The 19,711-nt window shown below is 32.8% G+C and overlaps 1 protein-coding gene across 1 annotated transcript in view; it reads left to right on the top strand.

The window, feature by feature from the left end:
- The first annotated feature begins 1,342 nt into the window (after window positions 1–1,342).
- CARPA (Carbonic anhydrase-related protein A) overlaps window positions 1,343–19,711 on the top strand; it is a 92,595-nt gene continuing 74,226 nt past the window's right edge. Inside the window, exon 1 of the mRNA XM_081981952.1 lies at window positions 1,343–1,654. Coding sequence (XP_081838078.1) covers window positions 1,606–1,654 — 49 coding nt within the window. The 5' untranslated portion in view covers window positions 1,343–1,605. The remainder of the gene's footprint in view (window positions 1,655–19,711) is intronic.

Raw genomic sequence — 19,711 nt, 5'->3', positions numbered from 1 at the left:
AAAGAAGCACTTTACACTCAAATCGAAACGACAGGTAAAACAAATTGAGCCGAGTGAAAATCGAAAACAAGTTGCAAAACTGTTGTTTGTGTGTTCAATTGCCGCCTCAAACACCCACCGTTTTCCTTTTAAGCTCGTTTCGCTCTGCTAACGAGAGCATTGCTTACCTCAATATTAATTAAAAGAATCATTAAAGAGGCAACAACTTTGAGAGTTTATTAATTAATGCTTCCATGGAGTAACAGGAAAATATCAGTTTGAAACTAATTTTCAGTTTCACCGCTGTTATTCTAGTAAGTAATTATTTTTTTTAGTAAAATGTATAGTGCAAGGTATTGTAGAAATAGGTGCTATGGTTAAGAAATGTTAAACCAGTATAATAATATACTGAATATTGATAATTTTACTTACTTTAACTAATTAATTACTAGTATGGTTGTATTATCGATTAGACGATTAAACCATAAACCAACTTTTAGAAAATGTTGGTTAATTGGAATTTTTACTGCGAAATTTTAGTACCAGGCTGAACCTCTAAACAAAAAAAAAACCTTCTCGTGACAATTGGAGTCCCCCATTTCAAGAATGAATATTGAATTTACGATGTGACATCTGCAGTGAAGATAAACCAGGACCGTATAACTTTAAGACGTCCATAAATGTTAAATTACTTTTCCGGCCGACAAATTACTTTTATTGATTTTCGTTTTACAATATGACCTGTGATACGTCTCTGGAATATTTTTGTGTGATTTTTATGTTCTACAAAAAAAATATATTTCAAGCAGCTAAGCTGAAAATTAGATTGTTTCTCCAAGTATGAGTCTCTTAACACAACAACGTTGAAAAAAAGTGGATCGCTTTGAGAAAAATACATTTTATACAAGAAAATTCAGATTTTTGAGGTTCTATTTAATTGTTAATTGTTAGGTGACAATAATTATCAATTATTTTAACACGAAAGTTCTAAAAGTCAAAAACATACTCCTATTTAGTTTTTGGATAAGTTTGTTGCTATTGTCAAACATATTGTTGTCAAATTTTGCTAAAATCTGATTTCTAAAAATAACATAATACGTTCACGTATGGTGAAACTAAACTATTTCAAACAGTACCAGACATTGGATTCTTTAAATAAATTAATTTTCTTTATAGGATATTATCTCAGTCATACCAACCAAACAAAACAACAAACTAAACAACAAACTTCGAAAAAGTTGCGCGCTTTGCGTCACTTTGATTGGCCGACAGTGTCTCATGCGGCCAATCAGATTGAAGCCGGCAACGGCGTCCCGACGCTGCAGAAGACGCCACATTTTGGCACGCCAGTTTGCGTCGTGGTCCAGCCGAAGGACGCCGTTTCTCGGGTTTTTACGGTTGCCCGCACGTGCTAAAAAATAGATCGAGAACGAAAATTTACGACTTGCGAATGTTTTCTGCTTCAACTTTTTGACTTATCGTTTGAAATCTATGATTGGTGGCTAAAGATTTCCGGTATTTTCCAAACTGGAAATGTTGGAAAAGGACAGGTTTTTCAAACTTTTTGAATCAGGAATTGTATTGTTAGATTGACTGTGATGATTTTTTGGTGAAGAGTTTTTCAGTATGGGCGTGATTTCTGCTCTGATTATTTTTATTACTTTACTTGTTTTTGGTAAGTATTAAAGTAAATATGCATGACAGTGAATAATATAATTTAACATAATTAGTTATTGTGTCTATACAATTTTAATTTTGTTCTTCCGGGTATTCAATTCGATATTAATTTAAATTGTCAACTGATTCAATCCAATAATTTATTTTGAACAAACGGCCTCAACCTATCCGGTATTATTATTATGAAGGGGCATTTAATATTTCGATAGAACCAGTGACATATTTAGTTCAATTAAACTTAAATAAAAATTTTATCAATTCAAAGCTACACTGAATACAGTGGAGAAAGTTATCACAATCAAATCTAGTTTTAATATAACTAGTGCTTAATTATACACTGTTAAGTTATGAAAAGCAAAGTCAGTTATGTAAAATCTTATATCATACAAGTAAATAAAACCTTTGTCACTAATTTAGTTATAAGCTTCATAAATGACTTGATTTGAACAAAGTAGCATTTTAACAGTTAATCTTTACTCTATAAAAAATTTAATACTTTCTGAACTAAAAAGTGCAAAACCATTTAGAAACTAATCTTAAAACTAAGTAATTTCTTTAACAACATTAATAAACCTTCTTCTTTAACCTTAGAAAGCTGTCGTTCTTAAAATTACTTTTAAAGTTGGAAAACTTGCACAAACAACCGTGAGATGAACTTAAAATCCATTAAATTTACGTTAAGAATTAGCTGGTCAAAACGTTTTGAAAACATTTAAGTACTTTCTTGGTGTTTGTTATTTGGTGTCTCAAGTTTTCTTGAAAAAATCAATTTGTCAGATAGTTAGCTTTTGAAAGACTATAGCAAATAATATTTTAAAACAGTTTTGCCAGAATTTCCGTTTAATCTACTTTCAACCATCCTATGTAGTGTCTACACTAAATATGTCAAATAATGGTTTAGTCAAAATTTGACAGTTGTCACTTTGACAGCCCATAACTCGGCTATTTGATCTCATAGAGGGTGGTATAAGATATCATTTCAATGCCCTTTAAATCTAAACTTTTATGGTGTGTGCAAATGCACCGTCTGTGTATCAGTTTTTGGATTGTTCTTGATTTGATATAAGAAGCTTTAACTAGTAGTTTTTAGTTGAAGTTTTAGGGACAAATAATGCAATTCCACTTTTGCTATTTGGTTCTCTTAAAAAATTATACTTTTTAGAGTTACGTCTTTACCTATTCTGCCGGAGCAACGATATTATGATGTTGGTTTGCCACTGACTAAGACAGTTACTGTTTTGTTCAGATTATGACGGTTTCAGTGGAAAAAGTCACAGTCATGTCCACATTTAAATAAAATACTTTTAGCAATACTTTGGGGTGCACAACTTTAAAAAAATCAGCAAATGCAGCACTGTTTTTAATAAAAACTACTTTTAGTAATATCATTTTAGTCCTAGAAAAGTTTGATTTAAAAATGTAACAATTGTTTCAACCAGAAATAAGCCTTACTGAATGTCTTAGCAGTCTTTAACAGCTGAAGTGTATATACAGGGTGTTCAATTTGACTAAACCGTGATATGTAGTACGTAAACGCAGCACATTAGTGTTATCGTTATTTAGAACGACAATGACAATTTTGACTCTGAATGACCTGAAAACTATAACATTTCTGTAAATTCAAACTTTTGAGATAAAGTAGCTCTGGAAAACAAGAATTAAATAAGGTAATACGGGGTGTCCCATTTAAAATAACCTTAATTTCTAGCTTTGTACGCAAACGAAGCACTTTACTGTCCTGTTAATTTTAATGCTAAATATGTAACATTTTTGTAAATACATTAATACGACAAAATGTAGACCTAGTAAAAAAGAATCTAACAACATAATAAGCATACAGGGTGATATTTAAAACGTTAAATTCTGATTTTATACACAAACGAGGTACTTTACAGTCATTTTTTTAGACAGACATTGCCAACTTTGGCCCTAAATATCTCAAAAACTATAACATTTTTGATAATACATATTTATATCAGCATGTATGTCTGGAAATGGAGAGAGATGCAAAATAATATTATACAAGGTGTTCCATTTGACATAACGGTGACATGTAGCTTAATACTGCCTACTGTCACCTTAATTTAGAAAGACAACTTTGACGCTGAATATGCAAGTTTATGTCATAAGGTAGCTCTCAAAAAAGAGAATCAAATACAGTGTGTTAGATTTGAAATAACGTTAATTTCTGGCTTTATATACAAATGAAATCATTTTTATCAGACAGATAATGCCAACTTTGCAAAATAGCAATTTTGTAAATACATATAATATAACATATTGTACGTACGTACTATGGGTCGAAAGAAAGACCTTTTGACCGAATAAACAAACTAAAATTTTGGTCCCTTGCGTAATCTCCTTTTTTCAGCCCTTCATATGTAAACAACTATTTACAAGTTTTTATAAAAGGGTAGCAGTAATATAAATAACTGTGTTTACATTAATGTATTTTAACCTGAAAGTTGAACAAAATTTTCTTAAGAATTATCCTTCAGGTTCTGAGTGAGTTTACATCATTCTACTTGCATTTCACTGGTATGATTAGCATCTGCTCTAGTTTAAAGTTTGGAGAAGCAACAAACCACAGAAACTAATTATGTTCAGATAAAATAAATTTCCACAAACATAAGCTGTCATATTTAAGTTTCTTTGTATTGAGTTTAGGTTAAGACAATAAACGTCGTTTTCTGGATTTTTTTAGATCAATTTCTTGATTTACTATGACAGTACAAGTCTTGTATGCAATGTAGTCAAAATGTTTTTTGTATTCAAGGTTTAGTTACAATAAACTTGTGTTTTAAAAGTGTATGTACTCGAAATTTGTAAACTGAAAGCTATCGAAACCTCGCTCTCAAACAAACAGTTTAACACGAAATGTCACCATCATATTAAAGCGAAAGCTTTGTGAAACGCTTTACCCCATTTGAGTGACGGTGGCAAATCTGCACCCTCGCAAAATTGGCGAGTGGTTTTAAGTTTCCAGCGCTAAACCGCAAATATCTCGTTTACATTAAAGCGAAATGTTTAAAGGTTCAACCGACGTGGAATCATATCAAATGTAACGGCAAGAAAGACGTACTTTATTAAAAACGACTACACCTCCGTTTTCCTAAAAAGGTAAAATCCGTTTAAACGTAATTACTCTTAATTACAAGGTGAGCTCTTTCTCTCATTAGATATCTCAGCTTTATTAAATTTATTTCTAGCTCAGCATCTTTTATGCTTGGTTATGCCGAGGCAAAACTCGAACATCTCCTTAAATGGCGTTTATTTTGGGTAAATTTAATTAAGCTCGATTTAAATTGCTTTAAAGGCGCATACTTTAAATGCGAATAAATACCTAGAAGTTAATGGAAGTGATAATATTTATATGTTCAATTTAAAGTGTATTGGAATGTAAAATTGCGTTTTTTTTTTTTTTTTAATTTGTGTTGTGACGGTAACGAAGAAGTATTTATTAAGAGAGGGTATTAAACGGATGATGATTACATGATTTTACTAGAAAATAGTATATTATTCATGAAGATGAAGTTTGCGACATTACAGTGAGTAATAATGACTTATTAATCATTAATGAAATTTATTGTCTATTCAAAAGTGTGAATAACAAGCATATTATTAAACAGTTGTAGAAAGAGGTTTTGTTATGAAGTTTAGTTCTAATGGCCAACCTGACAAAGCTTTTTATCAGAATTCGGAATTCATTCTACCTCAGCAAATTCAAAATCCACAAAGGTAAATTGTTTTAAAATGAAAACTGAAATAACTCTAACCAAACAAGTGATCCATGAATAAGCACCTAATAGCGGTAGTTAAGGATTCTCCACCGACCAAAAATAGCACCGCTAATATCGTAATCTCAAGTAATTATCGCTACTTGAAAAAGTAATTTTAATTCCTTAAAATCCCGTTTCGTGTTCAAGGAAAGTTAATGTGTATATTATCAGTTTTAATGTGATCACCGACACGATACTCTTCCGTAGCAAACCTAGCGGAAGGCGGATATCTCAGTGTATGTTTAATTGCTGTTTCAGTTGGCCCCGGCATTGTTTTCGAACCAGGGGGCCGAACTGATCTAACAACGTTGATAAGTGAAGTGAATAATGGTTTACAAGAAACTTTGGTCAATTTGCGCGTAAACATGAACGAACACGACTAGATAGCGACACAATGATTTCGTGACGGGTTCATTCGTTGATCAATAGTGACATCCCTCCACTTAAAACTGAAATTGTACAAAAATACCGTACATGTTATTCAAAACGTCATTTAGAGCAAAGTAATAAACTAGTCGAGTTCCAGTTACTAAAGGACCGGGTTTAATTACTTCAACTCATACATATCTAATGTACTTCATGCAGCAAATTTCCAAACAATACTTCGGTATTCCACAATGGCAGGCAACTATCTTAATTGTGGCGAAAAGTTTGGATTAACAGCATACGTAATGCTTGTTTGTCCGAAGTTAATTTGTTTGCCTCGCAAAACTGGGTCTAGCTGGCTGTTTTGAAGCGAATAATCTATTAATTAGCTGCATATATTTAAGAAATAGTTGGAATTTTCAGATGATGTTTGCGACAAGTTCAACGATTTTATATTAAGCATAAATACAGTTTGGAAAATAACAAAGCCTACTCAATAGGTTGTCTAAGTAAAGCATTTATAACCGTTAATTTGGTTTTGAAATTAATTTATGTATCAAACAATCTAGGGAATTAACATGGCATTATAGATTAATTACTGAATTAGGTCTGTTGTCCCTTCAGGAATAAAGGTAAATTGTAAATTGCTGCTTTCTAACTAACTTCTAGGTGAACCAATTAACTTTATTTGGCTATTTTTAGTAAAAGATTTCATTCCAAATAATTTATTTGATTATCAATTCAGCTAGTGGGCGTTATGAGATTTAGTTGATGATCCATTTTAGTTGAATGTGCGGTATAGCGGCATTGATTTTCGCTTTCAATAAATATTCAGCTAATGGCGAGACGGAAATTGGTTTTTGTAACAACGGCTTTTCAATAATTTAATTCAATTTGAAAATGTTGTAATACCGGTTTTTATTAAATCATTTGGTAGTATTTTCGGCGGCATTATCTGATCGGATGTTTTAGTTTTTAACGAGAGCGCTATTATTCCCGAATAAAAATTTGAAATATGGCAAACGGACAATTTGTTTCAGCAGTTTTCAGCAACCACATTAAGTTTTTTTAGAGTTTATTTAAAGTAGGTACTAATTGTGATGAATTTTAAATTATGTGAATAGAGACAATTGACTTTCTATACATCGTAGACTTATTCAAGGCGCTCAAACATAAGCGACGATGACATTTGACTTCTTTCTTTCTCGGTTTGTATTATTAACAAAATATACTGCAATGATGGAAACAATACTGCGAAGTACTATATAAAGAGGAAGCAGGTCAAAATAATCAACTGGATATACTAAGAAGCGAAGTGGAAAAAGGCCATAACACACCTTAAGTCAAACAAGGCCCCAGGAACAGACGACATCGCAGCCGAGATGATAAAACTACTGGGAAATGAAGGAATCAAGATAGTTTATGACATCTGTAACAAAGTGTGGAAGACTCAACAATGGCATAAAGACTGGACTAGATCGGCTTTATTCCAATCCATAAAAAAGAGTCTACGAAAAAATGCCAAAACTACCGGACGATAGCATTAATATCGCACGCTAGCAAGATTTTACTCAGAATAATCGACCAAAGACTACAAAAGTATTGGCTACCTCAGATGCCTTCTGAACAAGCCGACCAGAGACTAAATATTTAATACCCGCCAACTAATAGAAAAAGCACGAGAGTTTAATGTCCCTATGCTCCTATGCTTTCTAGACAACAAGAAAGCCTTCGATGGTGTAAGATGGGAGAGTCTGTGGAAAGTTCTGAGTGAAATGGGAATCCCAGGTCACCTGGTAGTTCTCATTACCAGTTTGTACGAGAATAATAACGCAATTGTCAACCTGGATAATAAAACATCATAATGTTGAATACATAATGAGAGGCGCCCTAGATTTGGAGAAGGGAGGAATTACAAGCAATGGTAAAATGCTAAACAATCTTCGATACGCGGACGATACCACTCTAATAGCAAAGAATGAAGAAGAAATGGCCCGAATGCTTGGAAGGGTAGCTGATGAGAGTCGGACACTTGGTCTGGAGAATAACTTTGACAAAACCAAACTCATGGTAATTAATAGAAGTAATGCAGTACAAATAAACAATTTGCCTCCAAATATCGAAACGGTTAATGACTTCATCTACTTGGGGTCTTTAATAAGAGATAAGAAGACGTATAGCACTATTACGGGCAGCTATGGTGAACCTGAGAAAGATATGGACAGGCAGAGGGATAACCAAAAAGAGAAAAATGTCTCTGGTGAGATCTTTGGTGTTTTCTATATTTTCGTACAGATCCGAGTCATGGACCATTAAGGCGGCTGATAGACACCGCATAGACGCTTTTGAAATGTGATGCTGGAGAAGAATGTTGCGCATTTCATGGACGGCTAGAAGAACAAACGTGTCAATTCTTAAGGAACTCGACGATAACCTAGAGGAACTTATAGTACAGGGTAAAGTAGCAGGCCGAAGACCCAGAGGCCGATCTCCGTCACGTTGGCTGTACCAAGTAAGGAACATCACGGGTCAACCATTGCAAACAAATCTCCGTGAGGTCGAAGATCGCCACTTTTGGAAGCGTAAGGTTACGAGCTGCAACTACCATAGTGTCACGATGCTTCAGACATGAAGATACGACGAAGAAGAAGAAGAATTATGAACAAGGCTTAAATCTTTTGTTGACTTTGTGTTTTTCCAAGCTTCAAGAAAAGCTAAGATAACTACGAGCAGACAGGCTTGAGCCGACTTGGTAAAGCGGCTTGATCAAGTCTACGATGTATAGGCAGTCTGCTATACGTAAACTAAAACTATTTAATTGGAACAAAAGCTGATGATACCATAGAATGCTGGAGAATAATTGAAAAAGGGTCAATACTTAAAACGATATTATCAGGTTTACATCCGGGCACGAAACAAGTTTAGATTAAAGCTCCGAAGCGAACCAAGAGCTTTTTGCACTCGCAGCAGGATCGAGATTTATCAAATTACAATTTAATTTCCACTGGAAATAATGAACGGCTCGGTTTTGACTCGGAGTGAAATAAATGACGCCTTTTAGATGTTGAGGAATGGTTTTTCTCCTTGGTGCAATTTAAAAATGCCTGAAAAAATGTCGCAAACGAATTTCGATTCATTCAAATGTCAAACTCGTATTACTTTTATTGTTTTATAGCTTAACTTAACACTAATAAATGAAATCTAAAAGATAAACTAGACAAAAACTCTCTTATTATTGTCTGAAAACGTCTGTTGGCACTTAACTTGGTTTCTTCTTGTAGCCAGGGCCGATCAACCTTTTATTTCGGATTTATAGCTCCATAAGAAAGGAATTTTATAACTATTTTTGCGCCGAGTGTGAAGGACATTTAATTTCGGCAAGATACCTAACGCTGAGTTAATATGACAGCCCCCCAGTATTTTACGAGAGACGTTATTTCACGAAGAAAAATAAAGTCAGAGAGATGACTTTGTTAAAGTGAGAGGCTAACTTGCTTTGCCGTTCGTAGAACGTAAACTTTAATTTACGAACAGCGCCTTTTTAAATATTTATATAAATTAGTTTTTGTCGTTTATGTTTGAACATATTCCGAGCACTTGATAATAATTTAAGAGTGCACGACGTCTTTCTGGTATAAGGTACTTTGTACTTTCGCGAACAAAGAACAACAAAGCAACTGAGACGTTGGCTTCAATCTAGTAAATGTACGCTATTGTTTAGGTTCAGGTTTCGCAAAAGCCGCATATATGTTTACGGGAAAATATTTTGATAATGCATTTAACTAAAATGTACACGCGTATCTCGGGTTAGTGCGACCTGTTAACAATGCCTGAATACATTTTTCATCCAACAGAAAATATCTGGTTGAATAATGGATGCTGACGTGCTCTATTACCATAAGAGAGTTTGAGTTTTAACATAGAACTTTATTATGTCTACTAGCATATAACCTGGAAAAATGAGTAAGTTTTAAGTCTGATATTCTTCAAACAATAAATTAGAGTAAATTCATAAATCATATTAATTATATGTGTAGGTTATACAGGGTGCAGAAGAATTAGGACATTCTAACCCAAATAACTTAAAATTTTAAGTTATATTGTAGTTAACCTAACCTAACCTAAAAATTCAGAGTCTCTTACAACTTATCCGAGGATTGCTCCTGTAAGGAATTAGAGATAGATTGGTTAATTTTACTTTTTTATTTGTCCACCTTATAGAGTCTAAATTTGACGAATACTAAAATCTGCCATATGAATCATAAATAATGTTCTTTTAGAGCACTTTCTTAAAACTGAGTTTGTATCCTATGTCCTAATATTGATTATGTTAATTAAACTTGATTAAGCGAAATAAAGCTGTTTACTTTTTATATTAACTTAGTCTTGAAGCAACAATTTTTTTAATATGCAATAAAATAAAATAATAATATGTTGAAAGTGGTCTTCTTTAACAGCCTGACATACAAAAATATAAACACTTAACAAAACAACAAGAAACATTTTAAAATTTGGTTAGAAATCTAGTGTTATTAGTTCACATTTGTTTCTAATTCTGTTATCTGAATCGGCAATTTACAATGATTTTTAAGTGCTTACACTTTGGACACAGTCCTGACCAAAAGGCCAATGTAAACAATGTTTAGGTTAATTCAGGAAATTGACCAGCCGAATATAAAGCCTGGTTTACAAAACAAAGTTAAACTTTAGCATTAACTTTAGTATTGATTTAGTGCAGTACTGTGGCATTACGGAGCAAAACTTGAAAAAAATAACATTAAAGTTAGATCACTTTTCAGAAAACTGTATGATTAAGTTAGAAGTTAAGAACTAATTTTATTGCTAATGCTAAAGTTAATTTTTTTTTATAAATTAGGCTTAACTATATCTCAGCTTTGATCTCAATGATTTGTATCAAACTTTTCATTTCGAACATTAATACGTGCAGAAATACAAAACAAACTAGACACATTTATACATATTGTTGCTTAAATTAACTGGCAAAGAAATTGAAGTTCCTGCTGCATTTAGCACAAACAACACAATACGAAAGTTAGGAGGGAACCGGCAACAAGGGCCCGCTAGTTCGTAAACGAAGGGTCGAAGTACAGTAGGAAAGATAACAGAACTAGGATAACGTAGGGCTGGAAATGATCTGCCGGACCGCAACTAGCCGAGAAAACAAGGGTGCAGATTACGTACACTCTCTTATTGTTTTCTCCAAGAATGGCAGCAATTATTTGGTTGGATTCCATTGGGTCTCACCCCGTTTTAGTGGGATATGTGTGCGTCAAACTGGAATGGATAGGAAACCCTATCTATAGTAAATTACCCTCAAGTGTTCTTATAGTGTCAAGGCTTAAACCCGAACACAAAGTTAATATTTTATACTGTAACCAGTTAAAACATTTTTATTCTTAAGAAATAACAAACAAAGCAAAGGCTTATTAAAACTATTTCAAGAATCTCATTCTGTTTTAATTAACTGTGCTTTAAAGAAACTCCAGTTTAAAAAACAACTAGAAAAGCTCTTGTCTACTTACAGGAAGCTAAAGCAAACCGCAATTCTTTCGTTAAGAAATTCCGCACAAAAGCAATTTGCTTCATTGAAAAGCCAATTATAATGAGCAAATGGTTTTTTCTCTTCATAAGATTATGGATACAATTTTCCCAGTAGGACTAGCACCCTGCTAGCAAATTTCCGACATTTGAAAAGTCTCCAGCAAAGCCAATGGCCCGGCAGTTCATTACTTCATCATTGTAACTTCGGGCTTTTACACAAGCGCAGCTCTTTGTCAAACGAAATTTAACTCGAAGCAAACACACTTTATGTGACTAGTGAGTTCACAAACTTTTCGTTGCAATTAAGTTAGTTGTCTCCTGTTGTGGAATACACAAATACTGTTTTGAAATTAGCTAGCTGATGAGCATTATATATGTATGAGTTGTGTCTGCTTTCGGTATTTTGCTTTAGAGCACCAGCCTGTTACCGAAATAGAGTTTGCCTATTTTGAGTGTATTAATCTACGTTTTCGGAGTCGATATGTCTCTATAATCAGTGATTAAGAACTATGTTTGAAACTCTAAACTGCTTGCAGAGTAGTTGCAAGGAATTAATTAAACTACATTTTCATTATAAGTGGTTTGTTTACCAGAAGATTAAATTCAGTGTGATCTAATCGCTGCAATATGATTAAATTGTAAAATATTAAGATTACTCTTGAAATATAATTTGTATCCAACATTATCTCACACTTCTCGTATAAGTCGAGTCCACACTAAATGTCAAAAGTTGGATTTTTCCATAAATGAAATTTAAAACATTATCATTATTAAAAGAAAATTGTAAACATTTTTGATCCAAAGACAATAAACCTCCAAAGACTACATAAACATAGTGATACTGAACCTATAAACACTAGTTTCAATTTAGTCCCTAACAAGTAATCTTCAAATTTGAGAATTTTTAATTTTTCTTTTTTCTTAAAACAAACATAAGAAATGGAATTATAACTAATCTAACCGTATATTTTAGAGCTTTTAGTAGTTCTAGCTATTATGACTCAAATTTACTTTTCTTTTTGTGTGTATGTGTAAACTGTTGTGTAGTTAGGGTATGTTAATTCGTAGTAATACCATCACAATTATATTAATTGTGTCTTGTCAAATGTGTTATTGTTGTTCGAATAAAAAAATTAAGTAAACCAGGCCTAATAGTTAAGTTACACAACTATTTATGTTGTCAATATTGTTGCAGTGTTATTAATATTATATTATAGTAATGTATTTAATCCATTGTTCCTTCATCATCTTTTACTTTTTACCATAACACACAAATACGTTTATCGTGAAATTTAAAACTAAGCCAAACTGAATGGTTCTTAAGTAAATCGTCCAAAATCGATATAAGCCTACAATCACACGGTACACAAACACTGTCCAGCCACAAAGTGTTTAGTTTAATAAATAATGAGTGACGTAGGTTTAAATACGTGGGTTAGATTCGGTAATGAGGGTAATTTAACCTAAAAAAAAGTATTTAACGAGTAACCTTATTTATTTAAATACCAGGTTGATTTCTACTTTTGACCGTAGGAAGTGGTCTAATAGCTTTCGGTTGAGATAAATTATGCGCATAAATAAGGAAACAGGATCTTGTAAAATACGTGAGGAGTTTGAATATATTTAGAAGGTTAATATGACCCTAATGGGGTGGAAACACGGAAAATTCATGTTTTAGTTGTTGTTTCAACTATATTTTAATAGTCAGTGACGACGTAATGCTTTTTGAAAGTAATGACTAGAACAAATCAATCGGTTTTCATATTTCTGAGCTTTTAGGACTTTCCATAATAAAAACAGAGTTATAAGAAGGACTTTTTTGCCAAATATATTTGCTACTCTAATGACATATTAATTACGTTTATTGACTGTCAACAAAATAGGAAACAAAACCACTTAACAATTGCTACTAGTCCCACGATTAACTGTCGTTTATCTACGATCAAAGCAGGGCTTTTCACTTTTACGTATTAAACCGAAAGAGAATTAGTAATTTTAGTAATGTCTGTCCTAATTTTATGAACAGTTACTGAAATACAGAAAAAAAACTACTCGAGAGAGTTTAAACTGAAACACGTTTTCCGGACGAATCCTTTATTTAAATTAGCCCCACTGCTGCGTCGATTTACATTCGAAAATGTCAAAATTTAACAAATTACTGTTTACGATGTATATGCAAAGTGGGTCGAAAACTGAAAAGGGTCGACCGAATTTACATCAAGTCGGTCGACTGCTCCAATAAACTTTATGATAAGTAATGTTAGTCGCACGAGGTCTTTCCGTAATCATTTCAATCTTTTAAAGTTACAGACATTGACATTAATGCAAAAAGTTGTTGTTTTCATGAAATCATATCTGAAAATCGTCACGAATGGTTGTCGTTTAAAATGGGGATCAACCTAAAAATAATGGAAAACCATTTTGGTTTTATACTTATTACGTTACCATAATCAATTATAATTCTTATTTTTTCTTAAAATGTTAATAGTTCGTTAATATCATTTCATTGAGTATGTTTATAATTAAAATTTTATTTTCCTGAAACGGTAAAAATTGATTAAAGAAGCTTACAAAATTTCCTTGTAATCCGTTTTTATAGTTTCCAGACAATTTGAAAGACTTTAGTTGGAAAACCAAGTTTCAAATGTCAAAAATCTTCCCCAAGTTTAAATAACAATTTTTACATTTTTCTTAAAGTTAAAAATGTCATGTCAAGCTTTGTCACTATTAAATTGCCTTGTAGACACTTTAGAGTTAAAAATTCGAGCATTTCTTGAAAGTCTAGACTGTTTTTAATGCTTCAAGCTTTTTTTTTGAAATCTAGTTTCAAGACTATCTTCACAAGTTTTTGACTTATCAGGCCTGAAAGACAGTTTGTTAACTGCCCATAGTCTTGAAAATGCCATTTCAAGCTTCTGCATCGGTGCAAAAAAATTGGAACATTTCTAAGAAAGTCGGACTATTTTTAGTGCTTTAAAACTGAAAAATCCAGTTTAAGACTATTTATAATAGTAAAAGTTTCAGACTCTTCAGTAATGAAAGTAAAAAATTTTGGTACTAAATCCTACGATATTAGTCTTGAACACTAATTTTTAAAATTGAATTAGTCCGAAAATTTAATTTGGGCTGTTACTGTTTAATTGAATTCTAGACTGGTTTTAATTCATAAAATTGAGTTGTATACCAATTGAGAAAATAGATCTAGATCTTTTAGTCTTAGTAAAGTAATTTCTAGCTTTAAAAGTCAACTTTTAGACTATTTTTAGTAGTAAAAATCGAGTTTTATGCGCAACAATCTTTGTCTTGGATTCCGGACTGTTTTTAGTGCTTAAAATCCAGTTTCGGACACTCGACAATGGATTGTAGCCTGACAATTATTCCTAGTAACAAGTTTTTAGACTAATCAGTACAAATTTGGGCTCTCACAAGTCTTGAATGTTCAGTTTTACACTACCTGTAGTCTAAAAAATTGATCGCCAGTAAAAATTTGTCCAAAAATCCTGTTTTTTTTAAACTATTTTTAGTGTCAAAAATTAGCTCCTAGATGACCAGATCCTTTGAAACCAGGTAGACATTTTTGTTATTTTTGAATAATATCCAGTGAGCGTAAAAAATAGAGCAGAAAAATGGATAATTTTTCTATATCAACGCCACTAAGCAACTTATTTTTTTACGGGCTATCAAGTGGTGAATTGGACACACAAAAACTGGACCACCTCGTATAATTTTACGATATATCAATAAGATAATCTATCCCTGTTTAATAATTAATGTATTCATTCACCACTATCAAGGCATTTATCATTGTATGCCATTCTTATATTTACAATCGCAGTCGAAAATCAACCAAACAAATAAAGAATAATATTTATACAGAACCTTAGAGTTTCCATTAAAAACAAATTAACAAACGATAATTGAAAGAAAATTACGGGGCGCCTATTTCTTGTTATGTGATTATTGATACAGTTCAATAGTGGTGGTGGTATTTATACCTCGATTAGGGACACTTTTGCTTACTTCCATTTAGTTTCAAAAGGTCACGTGTATTATTAGCTGTTTTATGAAAAAAAAATTCCAATTTCAGGCAGTTAAAACTTGACTGAAAGCTGAGAGATATATGGGAAACAATTATCAGATTTTTGTATTACTGAAACTACTACAGAATTACTAGTCAAACATTTTTCCTAAAAACTATTCTGACCTAATTTTCCCCAACCCTATCGCCTTTATAAGTTATAGGAGGTAAATTGATTTGTTCTGGGGCTCCTCTGGTTGCGGTCACTCAAACGGAATTAGATCTAATCCAATTAAAAGTTTGGAAGGGCAACCGAACGGTCGGTCGAGAATTCCACTACATGAAAAAGGATCCGCAGTGCATTTAAGTTTGATGACTAGAGCCCGTGTACTTCGAAGGAAAAGTGAATTAAGCCTTTTTGAGGCGTTTACCTGAGTTCAGCAGTATTTAGTGCAGGAGCAACACATTCCGTTTGCAGTTACAGAAACTAGTTAACTTTAAGTACAAAATCCTCGGCTCTTTGTGCTGAAAGCTTTATTGTTGATAAGACAGAACTACTTAAGTCGTCAGCGATAAACTTTAGAGTTTAATAAACTGTTTATGGAGCAGCTATTTTGAGAAAATATTTATCATAAAAAGCACTCGAAAACGGAAGTGTACGGCACTGGCTGGAAAAAATGAACAGTAATTGAGCAGCGATACTCCGTAAGCTGACTTTCTTTTTCGCACACGTCGGCGTTTAATAATAGTTTTAAAAATGGGAGCGAATTCAATTTTCATTAATCTTTCAAGGGGTGATATAAAGTTGAGTAATACCCGGCTATATTAAATGTCTTTACTTAATTAAAAGTCTTACCGGCCCGTCTAAACGAATTTGAAAAATCGCCTTTTCATGAAGAATAATCCGATCGCTTATCAGATTCTTTCAAGTTCAGCTCTTTCAAGCTCCTTTAAAAAATTTTGCTTTAAGCTCATATTAACGTTTCACCAAAAACATCTACACACCAGAATTTCATAAGATACATTAATCACTTTTTTGTTATTTCACATTCAATTTCTATAGAACATGCATAATACGGTAAAATTTTCCTTGAACCGATATTAATCTTACATTACTCCCGATTGTTAGTAATTCAAACTGAAACCACAATACCTGGAAGCTTATACAATTAAAATTTAATCATCGACCCAATATGATAAACGCAGTAATTCCTGTAGGGTACCCTTATCGAATTGTTATAGTATATTCAGGTCTTGGTAATAAATGAATATGATTAGCGAGACAATTTATTCCGATGAACGTTAGTAGGAAACAACACTCATTGCGTTGAAAAAAGTATTCATAGTTGTCAATCAAAATACCTTTAAAGAATTACTAATGATTCTTTAATTTTTTATTCAGATATTAAAGTTTCATTGAAATTTCTTTGGGCATAATAAATAAGAATTTCTAGAGAAGTTTAAGTTAATTGAATCTGTTACTAATATTGTGTACCAAACTTTTTTTCAGCATTGAATTATTCATTTTCAGAATATTATTGTAGCCCAACCGTCAGTATTAAATGTGATACTAATCAGTATCAATTTAAAGTTTCTTTTCTGTTCGCAAAATTACAAATCAAACAGTTTTACAATAAAAAATAGAACGACAACGGACACTCTTTTAATCTTTTAACAGAACAACTCTATCAGACGTCCACCTTTCGCTGCGGTTTCTCCGGAAAAGAGAACTTCAGCTTTAAATTAAAAGGATTACCTGGAAATACCTCAGCTCGTAAAACGATTTTATTTCTCTATTTTCTGGCAGGAGGATTAACCCGGTTCAAATAAAGGTAAAAAGTACGTAAAATTCCCTTAATTTTTATTACAGAATCGCCGGTTTTGTTACCAGTAAATTGCGAACAGTCAGCAGTATTGTCGTAATTAATTAAGTTTATTTTTTTTTAAGTAAAAGGTGTGTCGTAGAATTCCGAATTATGTTAGGATTTTATATAATCTGGTCTTTATCCTTATGGATAAAGTCTGGCAACTTTTGAGGGTATATTTAATGTGGCATGCGAGCCCTGTACGTGAGAAAGAGCAAACATAAGGGTGCCCGGTTGTCCGGAAGGTCTTTTTTGTTCTTTGTAGACCTAAGTTTCTTTGGATTCAGCATTGTTCGGTGGACCTTCGCTCTTTCCATTGCGTGTGTAAATACTAATATTAAACTGGTCTCGTGTCAGTGACTAAGACTTATTTATTTTCCTACCCAAGTCAATTGATGGCAATCCAATTTTTTTGGTGAGCTAGGTGCTTATTGGCTTTGATACTTTCAAAGTAAATCTTCTGGAAATCTCCTATCTATTACTTAAAAAGCGGGCAGGATTAAAGGCATGGGAGTGCCCGGAGATTATTTAAAAGCGCCGCGATTCATTTATTTTGTAAATTGCTTTTCTGGAAATGTATACTTTCATTAACGGAAAAACAGGTCGGCCAGTGGCGTGTACATTTGAATATATTTAATTTTTGGGTCTATGTTTTGATGGAAGTTAAAGAACTGAAAGGGATTTGTTTTAATGATTAAGGACCGGATATTGTTTCTCGTGAAACCGGACTCTCCCTATATGCTGGCCTTGTGCGCTGTTGCCGCATTTCCGCAAACAATCAGAGACGGTCTCCGTTTGCGACGGATTCGCGTGTAATCTGATCATCAATCTTGCAAACAAACGCCATTAGCGCAGGAAGCACTTCTATCTCCCTAATGGCGACGCAGACAGTAAGTCAAAGTTGGAAAATTGATAATTGAAGAAAATCATTAATATACTTTCTGACATTTATTCTGGTAAAATTAATCTTTTGGATATTTGCCACCTAATGCTACAGTAAAGTGGCTCGACGCGGGAGTGCCTCGGATATTGTTTGATTGATGGGGGGGACATTTATATTTTTCAACTGGAAAAGATAAATAGCTTTGAAAAGTTTTTGGTTTTTCTTCCGTTAGTTTTAATGAAAACTTCTCAACCTGAAATGCAACAAAACTACGATTTGTTGATAATCTATTTTTAATGTGTATTTTATCCAGTTTATGGCAATTTAAAAACTAAATTTTTCATTTAACTACTTACACTTCGGATTACCGTTTCCAGTTTTCTGAAAAAAGAGAAACTTTTAGTTAAATTTTTTCACTCGATTAAAGTGAATTTATTGTCTCAAAGTTTTCAATTGTTCAGTTTTCCTCGTAGTCACGTGGTTTCTAACAATTTTTTTACTACCTCACTGATATTTGTTTGAAGTGCGGATTGCAAAAATGACTAAAGGAGCTTTAATTTGAATAAGTTTGGTTTACTATTAATTTGAAAATTATACAACAGTTTATGTACTGTCTAAATAAGAGTGGCTCTAGACCTTTTTAACAAAGCGATTACTCAAAATATGGATAGGTGAGTTCACAGAATGTCCAAGAAAGGGCATATGTGTTTCCTTAAACTTGATATCAAATACACATAACTGCAAATGGCCAGCTCTTAAAATAAAGTGGTGAGTGTAGAATATTGAGCTTTGTGTAATTGAAAAGACCAAGTTTTTCTGCATCAGGTTTACTATAAATACCTGACTAAAGTTGGTTATTTTTGTGGACAGACAGAGAGAAAACTTCTTCTACTCTAAAAACTGCAAACCGTAGGGCTAGTAAGTATGACAATGTGGAGTACTAAATTGCCTTGAAATTGGCAAAAACTGTTAACTTTTCAACTTAGTGGTTGCTGCACGGTCTACTTTAAGCCAAGTTTAAGTTAAACGTAGTTCAGACTGAATTTTTTCACTCGTTCTGTAACATTCAAAACAAAACTCAATCCCGGTTTGAAATACGACTTTACAAATGGGAGTTATTCACAAAAACAGAGGTAATTGGTATTATCCTAAAAAAAAAAACAGAAACTGAACATGACAGTTAAACGCAAATTTGTTTTTTGTCGGCAAAAACAGCCACGGGTAAAGCAAAAATCAAATTGACGTTTAAATGTTATACTTTGCACCGTCCAATTTAAACTTTGTTCAAACCAAATTTAAGTGTGGTTCAGACTGTTCTTTTTTTCATCGCTATTGTCATAGTCTGAACCACCTTTCTTCCACTGTTTTTTTATAAATAATCTAAAATGGCAGAAAGCTAGAAATTTGTATATTTTGCTCTCTGCTGTATTTTTTAGTACTCTTCCTGTCATGTCATATATTGCATTTGGTTTGTTTAATTTAGATGGTAATTTTTGTAAAAATCACCATTTCTTTATGAAAATAAGCGACTTTAGGCAGGTATAATGGAAAAAAATCTCTTAGAAACTAGCGGAATATGCTT

This window comes from Ips typographus, linkage group LG6, assembly GCF_016097725.1.
Source record: "Ips typographus isolate SLU linkage group LG6, UJ_Ityp_2.0, whole genome shotgun sequence".
NCBI classification, from domain to species: domain Eukaryota; kingdom Metazoa; phylum Arthropoda; class Insecta; order Coleoptera; family Curculionidae; genus Ips; species Ips typographus.
This window is presented reverse-complemented; position numbering and strand designations above follow the sequence as displayed.